The sequence below is a fragment of the Stigmatopora nigra genome, chromosome 10, assembly GCF_051989575.1.
Source record: "Stigmatopora nigra isolate UIUO_SnigA chromosome 10, RoL_Snig_1.1, whole genome shotgun sequence".
NCBI classification, from domain to species: Eukaryota; Metazoa; Chordata; class Actinopteri; order Syngnathiformes; family Syngnathidae; genus Stigmatopora; species Stigmatopora nigra.
Genome location: NC_135517.1, coordinates 2,421,841 through 2,434,245, shown reverse-complemented (window position 1 = coordinate 2,434,245; position 12,405 = coordinate 2,421,841). Strand labels below are relative to the sequence as shown.

The following is a 12,405-nucleotide window of genomic DNA, read 5'->3' as shown; positions in this document are numbered from 1 at the left end:
ACAGTACTTGGATATTAAACAGTACTTGGATATTAAACAGTACTTTGATATTAAACAGTACTTTGATATTAAACAGTACTTAGATATTAAACAGTACTTAGATATTAAACCGTACTTAGATATTAAACAGTACTTAGATATTAAACCGTACTTTGATATTAAACAGTACTTAGATATTAAACCGTACTTAGATATTAAACAGTACTTAGATTTTAAACTCTCTCTCTTAGATATTAAACTCTCTCATGAATATAATTTTGAGAGCTGTTTTAAACACTAAACTCTCTGTCACCATTTGACCGGCAACCAAAAGACCGTAAAAAACGGTGCTGTTATCTTTCACACTTTACATTGGAACGCGTTTTGTTGTCTCAGTTCCGTTTGAACCAGATGAAAATGTATTTTATCGCACATCTTGCATCCAGAAGCGATAACCAAGTGACGTTACGCTCCTATCTGTCCAAAAATGGTCGATTAGCAATGTTGTTGGCAACATTTTCAAAAGACTCTTCGTGGACAGCCATTGACTTACGCTACGATTTGAACCCTGCTTTGATTAAACACTCGTGTGAATCCGTTTCATTTTCCTTTTAAAGGCAACGGGATCATAAAACCAAGTCCTTCTTTTAGTACAAATCATCGAGACATGGCGAAAGGCGTGAACAGCGTTCATCGTTTCCAGCTCGTGAATCATTTCCATTCCCTACCTCAGTAGTAAAAGTTGGCCGACCTCCCTCGCACACTCGGGGTTGAAACGGCGAGCCGCGGCTACATTCCGACGGCTAACCCTGACGTCTTTCATCCCCTACAGAACGACGATGGCGGACATTGCTGCCTAGTGAACAAGTGGAGCACCTTTCTGAAGGCCCGTCTCATCTGCTCGGTGGCCGCAGCCGATGGCGTCGAGACGCACTTTGACGAGCTCAGTGAGTACACGCGCCATTTTTCATTGGTATCAGTCGGGGTCGGCAAACTCGGTTTGGTTCTTGAATGGGTCGGATTGCTTTATTTTTGGCCCAAAAAGTTCTCATCTCATTTTTTAAACCACTTTATCCTCACTAGGATCTCCTGGGGGTGCTGGAGTCTATCCCAGTTGAGGTGAGGGGGATACTTGGACGTTTGGTAGCCCAGACTTTTGGTCGTCTGGATGTTTGGTCGGCCAGACGTTTGGTCGGCCGGACGTTTGGTCGGCCGGACGTTTGGTCGGCCGGACGTTTGGTCGGCCGGACGTTTGGTCGGCCGGACGTTTGGTCGGCCGGACGTTTGGTCGGCCGGACGTTTGGTCGGCCGGACGTTTGGTCGGCCGGACGTTTGGGCGTCTAGACGTTTGGTCGCCCGGACGATTGGTCACCCGGACGTTTGACAACATGACAGAGAGTTTACTGTTGAAACCAGCTTTCAAAATTATATACAACTGGGCGACCAAACGTCTGGGCGACCAAACGTCCAAAAAGTGAAAACACTTCTGTACACACAGTAGGCATTAGCTACAAAAAAACACTACCGGACGGGATTGGACCCACTAGCGGACCACTTATGCCCCGCAAACCGCATGTTTGACATATTTAAAATTTGTCAAAAAACAAAAAAGGATATTGATTCGTCGCCATAACTCAATCGAAAAACTGTCCTCAAAAAGTGCAAACTCGCAGCCAAAACAGTACAAAAACAAAGACCTCCAATCTTCGCACTTCTCAACAAATTTACCGTCATCTTCATCTTTTTAAGCTATAACATGTCAAAAACCTTACCAGAAAGACAAGACACGAATTCAAAATACAAGTACTATCGCCAGTCATCAAGATAATGAGCAGCTGGGATCTGAGCGGCACCCCCCGTGGATCATCTCGGCCTGTCCGTTATTCACATGACTGACGGGATTAGAGAAGGATTTGTGCTATCCTTGAAGTCGTACCCGCTGCTGATGTGAATCCTTCACGTGTACTTAGACTACAGGTCTAAATTTACCAGAAAATACGTCCTGACATACAGCCGCCATAACTAAGGTCATGCAAGGTCATATATTACTGTATCCTCAACATATTTATGTAGTTTTTTCGTATTGTATATCAAAACTCTTATGTTGACTATGATTTGACATGAAAACAGGGCCTGGGTAGTTGTTTTTTTTTTAAAATAGCCCTGAAAATCGACATGAAATGGGACAGGCATGTCTAGCAAAATAATGAATACACACAAATGGCTTAAAAAAAATCAATATCCGAAATTCAACCGGACATAAAACATTTGGGGCGAATTATAGGCTGGAACTGACATATCCGCTACAAATCCATCTAGGGAATTCTCCCAAATGAACCATAATCGGGAACAGTTATCCGATCTAGACCAAGTTTTCTTTGCGGTTAGCCAGATTGTAGCAATGGTTTCCTATTGGACAACCATTAGCTCGCCAGTTAGAACCAAAATGATTAATAGACTAATTGATAACTCATCGATTAGCAAAAGGATTGACTAGATCGCTATATTATCCACCTAATTTGCTATTTAGGTTCAAATGGATTGGCAATTTTGGGCATTCATTATCCGATTTATTTCATAAAAGACAGCACATATTAATGAACACATCTATATTCATGCTAATGAACATATATATGTAAATATGTAAGATTGTAGCCAAGAGCTAATTTCCATCTTTAGTCCCTTGTGTAAATTGAAGATAAATGATAGTACATACAAAACACACGGATGCCTACGTAGCATAGTTTTAGACAGTGTTGTGATCATAATTTTGTTCGTCTAGCCAGGCTGAAATATGATTGGCCAAGAGGTTTAGAGATGCTAGTTGACATATGCTAATTTGTATTGAGTTCCAGTTATGAAGAGAGAAAAGGTTTCAACTAATTTAGCAGTATTTTTAAAGGGAACTACACAGTCACCTCTAGAGACCGCCCTTGTTAATGTATTGGAATTTTTTTGCAGAAAATGTTGTCTTGAGGGAGGAGCTATATGATGGAAGATTTTATAAACTAAGATGGCATCTGCATATTTAACAGTATTGTTTCAGTTTAGGCGTTTGTGTTTTTTTTAACATCCGACAGTGGCGGTTTTTCGTTTTTGGTTTTCAGTTTTTTTTTTTCATATATAAGGCGCACTGGATTATAAGGCGCACTGTTTATTTTGGCGAAAATTCAAGACTTTTGAGTGCGCCTTATAGTGGTGAAAATACGGTAATTGCTATTGACTTCCAGGTATGAAGCGCTCACTACTTTACAGTCACCTCTAGAGCCAGCCATTGTTGATGTTTTGGATATTTTGTAGAAAATCTTCCAATGGGGGAGGAGCTATATGATGGAAGCTGTTGTAAACTAAGATGGCATCTGCATATTTAACAGTATTGTTTCAGTTCAGGCGTTTGTGTTTTTTTTAATATCCGACAGTGGTGGTTTTTCCTTTTTTTGGTTTTCTGTTTTTTTCCATATATAAGGCGCACTGGATTATAAGGCGCACTGTCTATTTTGGAGAAAATGTAAGACTTTCAAGTGCGCCTTATAGTCGTGAAAATACGGTACATCTGATCCAAACATTGTAACCCGTCAAATTAACATCTGATTCGTCGAGGAGGATCACAGGTCAGAGATGACGTTTATTTTCCTTTACGCTTTGCTAAAGGCAATTACTGTCCTTCACAGGTCAAAACCAGTGAAACAAAACAAGTAAAATACCCCTCATTTTACCTTCTATTGTTGAAGCCTGTTAACGAGACATTTACATTCTCCTCCACCTGTCAACCTTTATGGATTTTATGTTTTTTCTGGACTTTTTTTTAGGGTTTTTGGCTTGCATTTTACTCATTAAAACCATCAGTTGGGGGCGGGCGGATCTAGGACTCACGAGTCTGGAGCCTGCAGTCATGTTGGATGCATATGGCTCCTATTAAAGACATGTTTTTCGATAGACCATCTATGTTTTACTTTTATTCCCTGACGACATGTTGGAACTGTAATTTTAGTGTCCGATGAGTTTGGATTCGGGATCCTATGGTGACCTTTGACCTTTAAATGAAGGCGTGTGTCATTACATGAGAATTGAGGGAGAGAAACAAGTGTGGTAGATCGGATTGGGATGTGTTTTTGAAAGGTGGAAATGTATTTGTCAATGTTTTTCCCTCAAAATGCTTTATTCATGTTGGTTTTAAAATTGCTTCCTCACCCCATCGAAAATGGTAGCAGGCCGGAAATTCATCTCCCTGGAAGCTGGTTTAAGTTAACAGCGTGAAATTTGTTAGGCAGGCATATCATGAGTGGACGCTTAAAATGTCTGGAGGAGTCGTGGATGGAAATGTGCAGGAAGTCTACCATTTTGATTCCAAGTGCAGACTTCAAGGTTAATTTGTCAGTTTTCAAGAGTCTGCCAAGGATAGATTCATGTTAATATACACAACTTGACAACTTCAAATTATGAATTTTATTAGCTTAATATATTAGGGGCCTATGATGTATTATATTTTTAAAATACATTTCTTTAAGCTCATGAAACAATGTGTTATAATTCAAGGGGTACTATAATATACTATAATATAATATATTATACTTTTATATAATGTACTCTAATGTAGAGTAGAGTAGAGTAGAGTAGAGTAGAGTAGAGTAGAGTAGAGTAGAGTAGAGTAGAGTAGAGTAGAGTAGAGTAGAGTAGAGTAGAGTAGAGTAGAGTAGAGTAGAGTAGAGTAGAGTAGAGTGGAGTACAGTGTCTATAATATTATAGTATAGTAGTATAGGATAGTATAATATAGTATAGTAGTGTAGTATAGTATAGTCTAAAAACTATAATATTATAGTATAGTAGTTTAGTATAGTATAGTGTAGTCTAGTCTAAAAACTATAATATTATAGTATAGTAGTTTAGTATAGTATAGTGTAGTCTAGTCTAAAAACTATAATATTCTAGTATAGTTTAGTCGTGTAGTATAGCATAGTATATTTTAAAAACTATAATATAGTATAGTAGTGTAGTATAGTATAGGATAGTCTAAAAACTATAATATTATAGTATAGTAGTGTAGTCTAGTATAGTCTAAAAACTATAATATTATAGTATAGTAGTGTAGTATAGTATAGTCTAAAAACTATAATATTATAGTATAGTAGTAAAGTATAGTCTAAAAACTATAATATTATAGTATAGCAGTATAGTATAAAAACTATATTATAGTATAGTATAAAAACTATAATAATATACCATAATACAAGCGGTACCGTTGTATTTACTTAAACTGAAGTCCATTTTAAGTCAAATATTTACTTTAAATGACTTAACCGGACTCCGCTATATATACTTAAGTATCAAATATTGAGTTCAAACCCTCAATTTGTTTTATACTAAGATTTTTGGTAGCCTTGTCAATTGCACATAACCTTCAAAAATGTCTTTTCATGCCCAAAAATTACTCAAAAAAAGCATGAATTCCTCCGTGTAAACTTCCCATTTCACTACCTAATCATTTCCTACATCTTTATTTTTCTTTTCCAGGGGATGTTTACATCCAGCCGACACAAGACACCAAAAATCCTGTCATCTATGGAGTCTTTTCAGTTTCTGGGTGAGTTTTTGGCTGAATAGTAAAAATGTCATTTTGTAGTTTTCTCCCCGTCGTGTGTGGTGGCCGTCTGTCATTAACTGGCCACTCAATGGTTTGACCCCGCCCTCACCCCTCTTGGACCCCGCCTCCATCCAGATCTGTGTTCAAAGGCTCGGCGGTATGCGTCTACTCAATGGCAGACATCCGAATGGTCTTCAATGGTCCTTTTGCCCATAAGGAAGGACCCAATTACCAGTGGGTGGCCTACACTGGCAAAATCCCCTACCCAAGACCTGGCACTGTGAGTTAGGAATATATGAATATTAAAATTCATGGTGTATGAACGTATGAATATAATCAGGGAAGATAAAATGACTCAGGAGATGCTTGCTTAAAAATGCATTAAATTAGATTTTTTTAGGCAATTTTTCAGCTTTTATTTACAAAAAAAATGGACGTCAATGTTAATGAAACATAATCAGCTGTGATTGGCTTACGTTCGTTCTTTAAAAAAATAGGTTGAATTTTTTTAGTAGTCCCAGTTCAAGCAGATAAAAAAATGTTTTCTGGCTCTGAAGCGCCCCCTTGAGGTATAAATGATTAAATACATTGTTTTGTAAAGGTTGGGAGGTTATTTTTTATTTTATTTTTTGAAAAAAAATTTTTTACAATTGCATAAACAGGAACATTTTTTTTTAGAATTTTCAAAATTAAGGGAAAATTTTATATTATTTTTATATATTATTATTATCATTTTTTTGCATATGTGCGCGATTATATTCCATATTTTGTTACTCATTGTGAAATTTTAACAACCACAAACGGCAGATATTTGACACATTTGCATTTTCATTCATAATTTTTCAAAAATTCATAATTTTTTTTGAAGAAAATACATAATTTGTGAATGCAGTGTCCCGGCGGAACCTTCACCCCCAACATGAAATCCACCAAAGATTACCCAGACGAGGTGATCAACTTTATGAGGAACCACCCCACCATGCACAATGCTGTGTACCCGGTACACAAGCGCCCCCTGGTGGTGCGCACCAATGTGGACTACGAATTCACCACCATCGCCGTCGACCAAGTGACGGCTGCCGATGGAAGTTACGAAGTCCTATTCTTAGGCACAGGTCAGTAAAAAAAAGGCAAAAGTAAAAATCTGAAATGCGCTTCTAAAATTGACACAAAATCACCTGTTGTTAGATCGCGGATCGGTGCAGAAAGTGATTGTCTTGCCTCGTGACGACCTTCAGACTGAAGAGCTGGTTTTGGAAGAAGTGGAGGTCTTTAAGGTTTGTCAACCCAAATTGGGTTTTTGATAAGTCATTCAAGACAGGAAGAACAATTTTAATCAATATTAACATGTATGTGTATGTATATTTATATATATGTATGTATATGTATTTATATGTATATTTATATACCTATACCTGGATGTATATGTATATTTATATACCTATGCCTGTGTGTATATGTATATTTATATACCTATACCTGTGTGTGTATATCTATATTTATATACCTATACCTGTGTGTGTATATCTATATTTATATACCTATACCTGTGTGTGTATATGTATATTTATATACCTATACCTGTGTGTGTATATGTATATTTATATACCTATACCTGTGTGTGTATGTGTATATTTATATACCTATACCTGTGTGTGTATATGTATATTTATATACCTATACCTGTGTGTATATGTATATTTATATACCTATACCTGTGTGTATATGTATATTTATATACCTATACCTGTGTGTGTATATGTATATTTATATACCTATACCTGTGTGTATATGTATATTTATATACCTATACCTGTGTGTGTATATGTATATTTATATACCTATACCTGTGTGTGTATATGTATATTTATATACCTATACCTGTGTGTGTATGTATTTATTTACTTAACCATGCCAACGCATTAATAAACCTTGCAGGCATATATTCTTTATCTTCTATAAAGAACAACTAATATTACTATCTGCCATCTTCAGATAAAGTTATCTAATCTAATTTGGATTGGACAGGTTCCCACGTCGATCACGACCATGAAGATCTCATCAAAGCGAGTAAGTTAGGGAAACATCTGTTGAGAGTTGAGCCTATTGCGAGCCATGGGAATGAATTTTTGTTTTCCTGCTTCAACAGCAACAACTATACGTGGCCTCGGTCCTGGGCGTGACCCATTTGGCTCTTCACCGCTGCGACGTTTACGGCGAGGTGTGCGCCGACTGCTGCCTGGCCCGAGACCCGTATTGCGCTTGGGATGGAAAGTCTTGCTCTCGATATTCGGCGTCGCAGAAGAGGTAGCTGCTTTGTTGTTGTATAAGATATAGAAAATCTATTTTTTCTTATTGGTTTTAATGCGTAATAATGTCATTCAAACACATTTGGTCTTCAAATATAGGCATTATAGCCGAAAGCCGTACACTTTGTAGTACATTTTAGACTTTTACGTGTTCCCTATGTGTGTGTGTGTGTGTGTGAAAATATGTGCCAAGTTGCTTTTGTAGTTTTTAATCGTTTAATAAGGGGAATTTAAAATGAAAAACGGATAAGTAGACACATTTACTTTTTGGGGGACTTTGTAACTTAGATTTTTTTTTTGGATGTTGAGTCATTCATTGGCATATAAAACATTTTGTAACCTGAAACTTTCGTAAGTAGAGGTATGACTGTATATGTGAAATTGACAATAGAAATTGAGTTATGTCCTTTGTTATACTACAAATTCAACTCATAAGTCAATTTTTAAAGGATTTTTTGACTCTTACAGACGCAGCCGTCGTCAGGACGTCAAATACGGCAACCCTATTCGCCAATGCAGAGGCTATAATTCCAACGGTGAGTAGACAATTGACTTTTAACTTGCTTAACTCGTACAAAAAATCACTTTTTGTCATGACCCACTTGTTTACATTGTGTGAAATTGGGGCCTGTTTACCCAGGGTATCTTTTTAAAAGAAGTCCACATAGACCAAAAAAAGCTGAGCGACCTCAATTCACTCATGCGTTCATTCAAAATGGCCAACTCACCAAATAAGATAGATTATTGTGGACAGGAAATAAATCCAAACATAGCCGTGGTGTGTCCATTCGTTTTCGAAAGGAATGATTTATTGACATGTTGGAAACATTTTTTAAGCCAGAAATATTTTTTGTACAGATGGCCAACAGTTTTCGACAAGAGAAGTAATTTGTAGTTGTTCATATTTTGTTTGTTTTGATTTACAGCCAATAAGAATACTCTGGAGACCGTTCAGTATGGTGTGGAAGGGAGTACAACGTTTTTGGAGTGCCAGGCTAGGTCTCCACATGTTTCTCTCAAATGGCATCTTCAGAAAGAAAACAGTGACAGGAGAAAAGAGGTAATTAAAAAATATTTATTTATACAAAAAAATCCAAAACATCAACAATGGCTGGCTCTAGAGGTGACTGTGTAGTGAGTGAGTGCTTCATACCTGGAAGTCAATAGCAATTACCGTATTTTCACCACTACAAGGCGCACTTAAGTCTTCAATTTTCTCCAAAATAGACAGTGCGCCTTGTAATACAGTGCGCCTTATATATGGAAAAAATCATTCATTGAGGGTGCGCCTTATAGTCGTGAAAATACGGTAATCTGCAAACTAAAATCAGCATTTTAAAATTCTAGGATTGAGTGAAATTGCATAAAAAAAGTGATTTAAGCTGTTTAACGACAGTTTGAATAATACATGAAATTCTCTATTTCCCTTCAAAATGGTTTATTTTTGTCTAATTGGAAATATTAATAACTGGTCATTGTTTGACTCGATCGTGAAAATGCAGAATACATCAATATACATATAAAAATATATATATATACATATAAAATATATAAAAAAATACAGAAAGTTGGAATTTCAAGATGCCAAGCGTTTTAATCAGTGAAGTTTTTCTGTAAGATTTAATTTTGACTTGTTGACATCTCATTTTTTTAAACATTTTTTTTAGCATTTCAGGCATTTTTTTCTGTACTAACCGGCATACAAAAATATATATATTTTAAATTTCAATCAATGAGGGGCTGGTTGGTTCCCATAATGGATAGCAAAATCAATTATTTGTCTCTTATCACTTTTTAAGAGATTTCAAGGCCATTTCTTGAACAAAAACCTATAAACAAACTCCTCCCACCAAATATGACAAACCTTCATTTCATATTTTCCACCAAAAAGAAACATTCCCATCAAATCCAATAAAAAAGCCAACATGTTTTTTAGGAAAACGTTGAGTACTCAAAGGCAATTATTTGTATCCTATCACTTTTTAAGAGATTTCAAGGCCATTTCTTGAACAAAAAAAACTATAAACAAACTCCTCCCACCAAATATGACAAACCTTCATTTCATATTTTCCACCAAAAAGAAACATTCCCATCAAATCCAATAAAAAAAAAAGCCAACAGCTTTAATGGAGAACATTGAGTCTTGAAAAGAATACTCACAACTTCTCCTGACTCCGCCCAGATTCGCTCTGAAGGCCGGATCCTGAAAACGGAACAGGGCCTCCTGATTCGCTCCTTACAACCATCGGACAACGGCATCTACCAATGTACATCGACGGAGAAAAACTTCAAGCATACGTTGGTTAAACTACAACTAGTGGTCTTATCCAGCCGCACTGTCAACAACGTCCTGGTGGAAACGGGGGCGCCATCCCCAGCCCTCGCCCCGCTCCAATCCAGCGCTTGGACGCCAAGTGCCGGCCAATACAAGGACCTGTTAACCATCCTTAGCCAACCAGAGATGGGCCTGATTAACCAATACTGTCAAGATTACTGGCAGCTGGGTGATGGCGGCGGTGGCGTTGGCGCCATTGCCGTAGTGGGAGGCGGCCTCGGGGATGGTAAAGTCAAAAGTCTCAAAGAACTGAAGGAACAGAAGAAACCACGTAACCGTCGGCATCGTGACGATAAAACTAGCTCCGCCCAGACATGAGGAGCCGGCCGCCCTCGCCAAGAGAAAGCTCCGCCCACCACCCTTTCCCTCGAAAAAGCGACTCGTTAATGGACGCAATACGACAGAAAAGACAAAAAAACTCTCGGGTTAAAGGCACCGTATTTATTGTAGGTTGTAAAAAGTTATTCTTTGTACTTATTTAGGGAGAAATGCGTTTTTTTTGTGAATATGTTGACGTCGTTGTTATTTGGATGTTCTGGTTAGTGTTAATGAGTATGTGAGGATGTTTTTATTTACGTTTTTTGGGGTGTTTTGGGCAGTTTTGGGAGGACTGGAAAAGGGGGAATGGGACTAGAAAGTTTTTGAGAGACGTAAAAGGGCAGTTTCAAGGCCACCCCGTGTAAAAAAAAATCCTTTGATTTGCCATTGGGTTTGATTGCTCAAGTTGGTTTGGTTGCCGTTTAAGTTAGCTAAAATACATCTAATAACGCCTTTTTAATTTCAAATTAAGTTAAGTTAAGGGTCACTTTGAGTATACAAGAAGATTCAAACAAAAACATTGCAAATGTTTTCATTTAAATCATTTTTTTGGTCATTTTTTAACGTCTATGAGACTACGATTAGCATCATTCAAAAAAAAACAGTCATCCAATCGGCCATTTTATACTTTGAATATTTTAATATTGGAGTAAAAAGGGAATATTATTTAATGATCTTATTAGATATGTATGAATTTATAGATTTATGTAATAGACTGAAAAAATGATCGATTTGAAATGCAAATGTATTGTACTAAATCGTTAATGTACTTTTAAAATTTCACTGTAGTTGGACTGTATTTTTTTTTAACTGGTACTGTCCTATACCCATAGACCACTCAGTGGCGCCCCCCTTCAAATTTCAGGCCAAGGTCAGTTTTGCAGTCTATCCTAATGGCTAAACATAATAAACCAAAGAATACCAGGCATTTTTTTTACTTTTTGTGTGTTTTAATTTGTTTAATTACCCTCCTAGGTCCCTTTTTATTATTTTTTTTCTGGAAAAGCATATGTGGAATTTGTGGTTTTGACGATATTTGTCTATTGATACAAGTTCTCTCGTTTCAGGTCAAACTGAAAAATAGTGTGCCAGTCTGTGGCATAGTAGGAAGTGGATGGGAACTTAACTCAAATGGTTAAGTGTCTGTTTACCATGTGACAGGTAGTTGGATCGACTTCTGCTTTAAAAGTGAGTGTTAAAGTTAGTTAATACTGTCTTGATTCTCAGAATTCTCATTTTAAAATTAAAATTTGGAATTTATTCTCAGAATTCTCATTTTAAAATCAAAATTTGGAATTTATTCTGAGAATTCCCATTTTAAAATCAAAATTCTGGATTTGTTATCAGAAATCACATTTTAAAATCAAAATTCTGAATCTATTTTCAGAATTCTCATTTTAAAATCAAAATTCTGATTGATTCTCAGAATTCTCATTTTTAGATTCTGATTGATTCTCAGAATTCTCATTTTGAAATCAAAATTCAGAATGTATTCTCAGACTTCTCATTTTAAAATCAAAATTCTGGATTTATTATCAGAATTCTCATTTTAAAATCAAAATTCTGAATTGATTCTCAGAATTCTCATTTTAAAATCAACATTTAGATTTTTTTCCTTAGAATTCTCATTTTAAAATCTAAATTCAGTTTTTTTCTCAGAATTCTCATTTTTAAATAAAAATTCTCAATCTATTCTCATAATTCTCATTTTAAAATCTAAATTCAGAATTATTTCCTCAGAATTCTCATTTTAAAATCAAAATTCTGAATTTATTCTCAGAATTCTCACTTTAAAATGTGTCTTTATGAGAATAAAGTGCCAATTCTTACCTTAAAATGACAATTATGAGAATAAAGTCAGACATTTTACTTAAAAGTGAGTA

The 12,405-nt window shown here is 36.2% G+C and overlaps 1 protein-coding gene across 1 annotated transcript in view; it reads left to right on the top strand.

Annotated features, from left to right (window-relative positions):
• The window catches only part of LOC144203137 (semaphorin-3F-like), a 52,747-nt gene extending 41,437 nt beyond the window's left edge, over positions 1–11,310 (top strand). The window contains exons 9-18 of the mRNA XM_077726431.1: positions 812–926; positions 5,491–5,560; positions 5,696–5,840; positions 6,453–6,675; positions 6,749–6,837; positions 7,589–7,630; positions 7,710–7,867; positions 8,338–8,405; positions 8,796–8,929; positions 10,052–11,310. Of these exons, the coding sequence (XP_077582557.1) occupies positions 812–926; positions 5,491–5,560; positions 5,696–5,840; positions 6,453–6,675; positions 6,749–6,837; positions 7,589–7,630; positions 7,710–7,867; positions 8,338–8,405; positions 8,796–8,929; positions 10,052–10,522 (1,515 nt within the window). The 3' untranslated portion in view covers positions 10,523–11,310. The remainder of the gene's footprint in view (positions 1–811; positions 927–5,490; positions 5,561–5,695; positions 5,841–6,452; positions 6,676–6,748; positions 6,838–7,588; positions 7,631–7,709; positions 7,868–8,337; positions 8,406–8,795; positions 8,930–10,051) is intronic.
• The last annotated feature ends 1,095 nt before the right edge of the window (positions 11,311–12,405 follow it).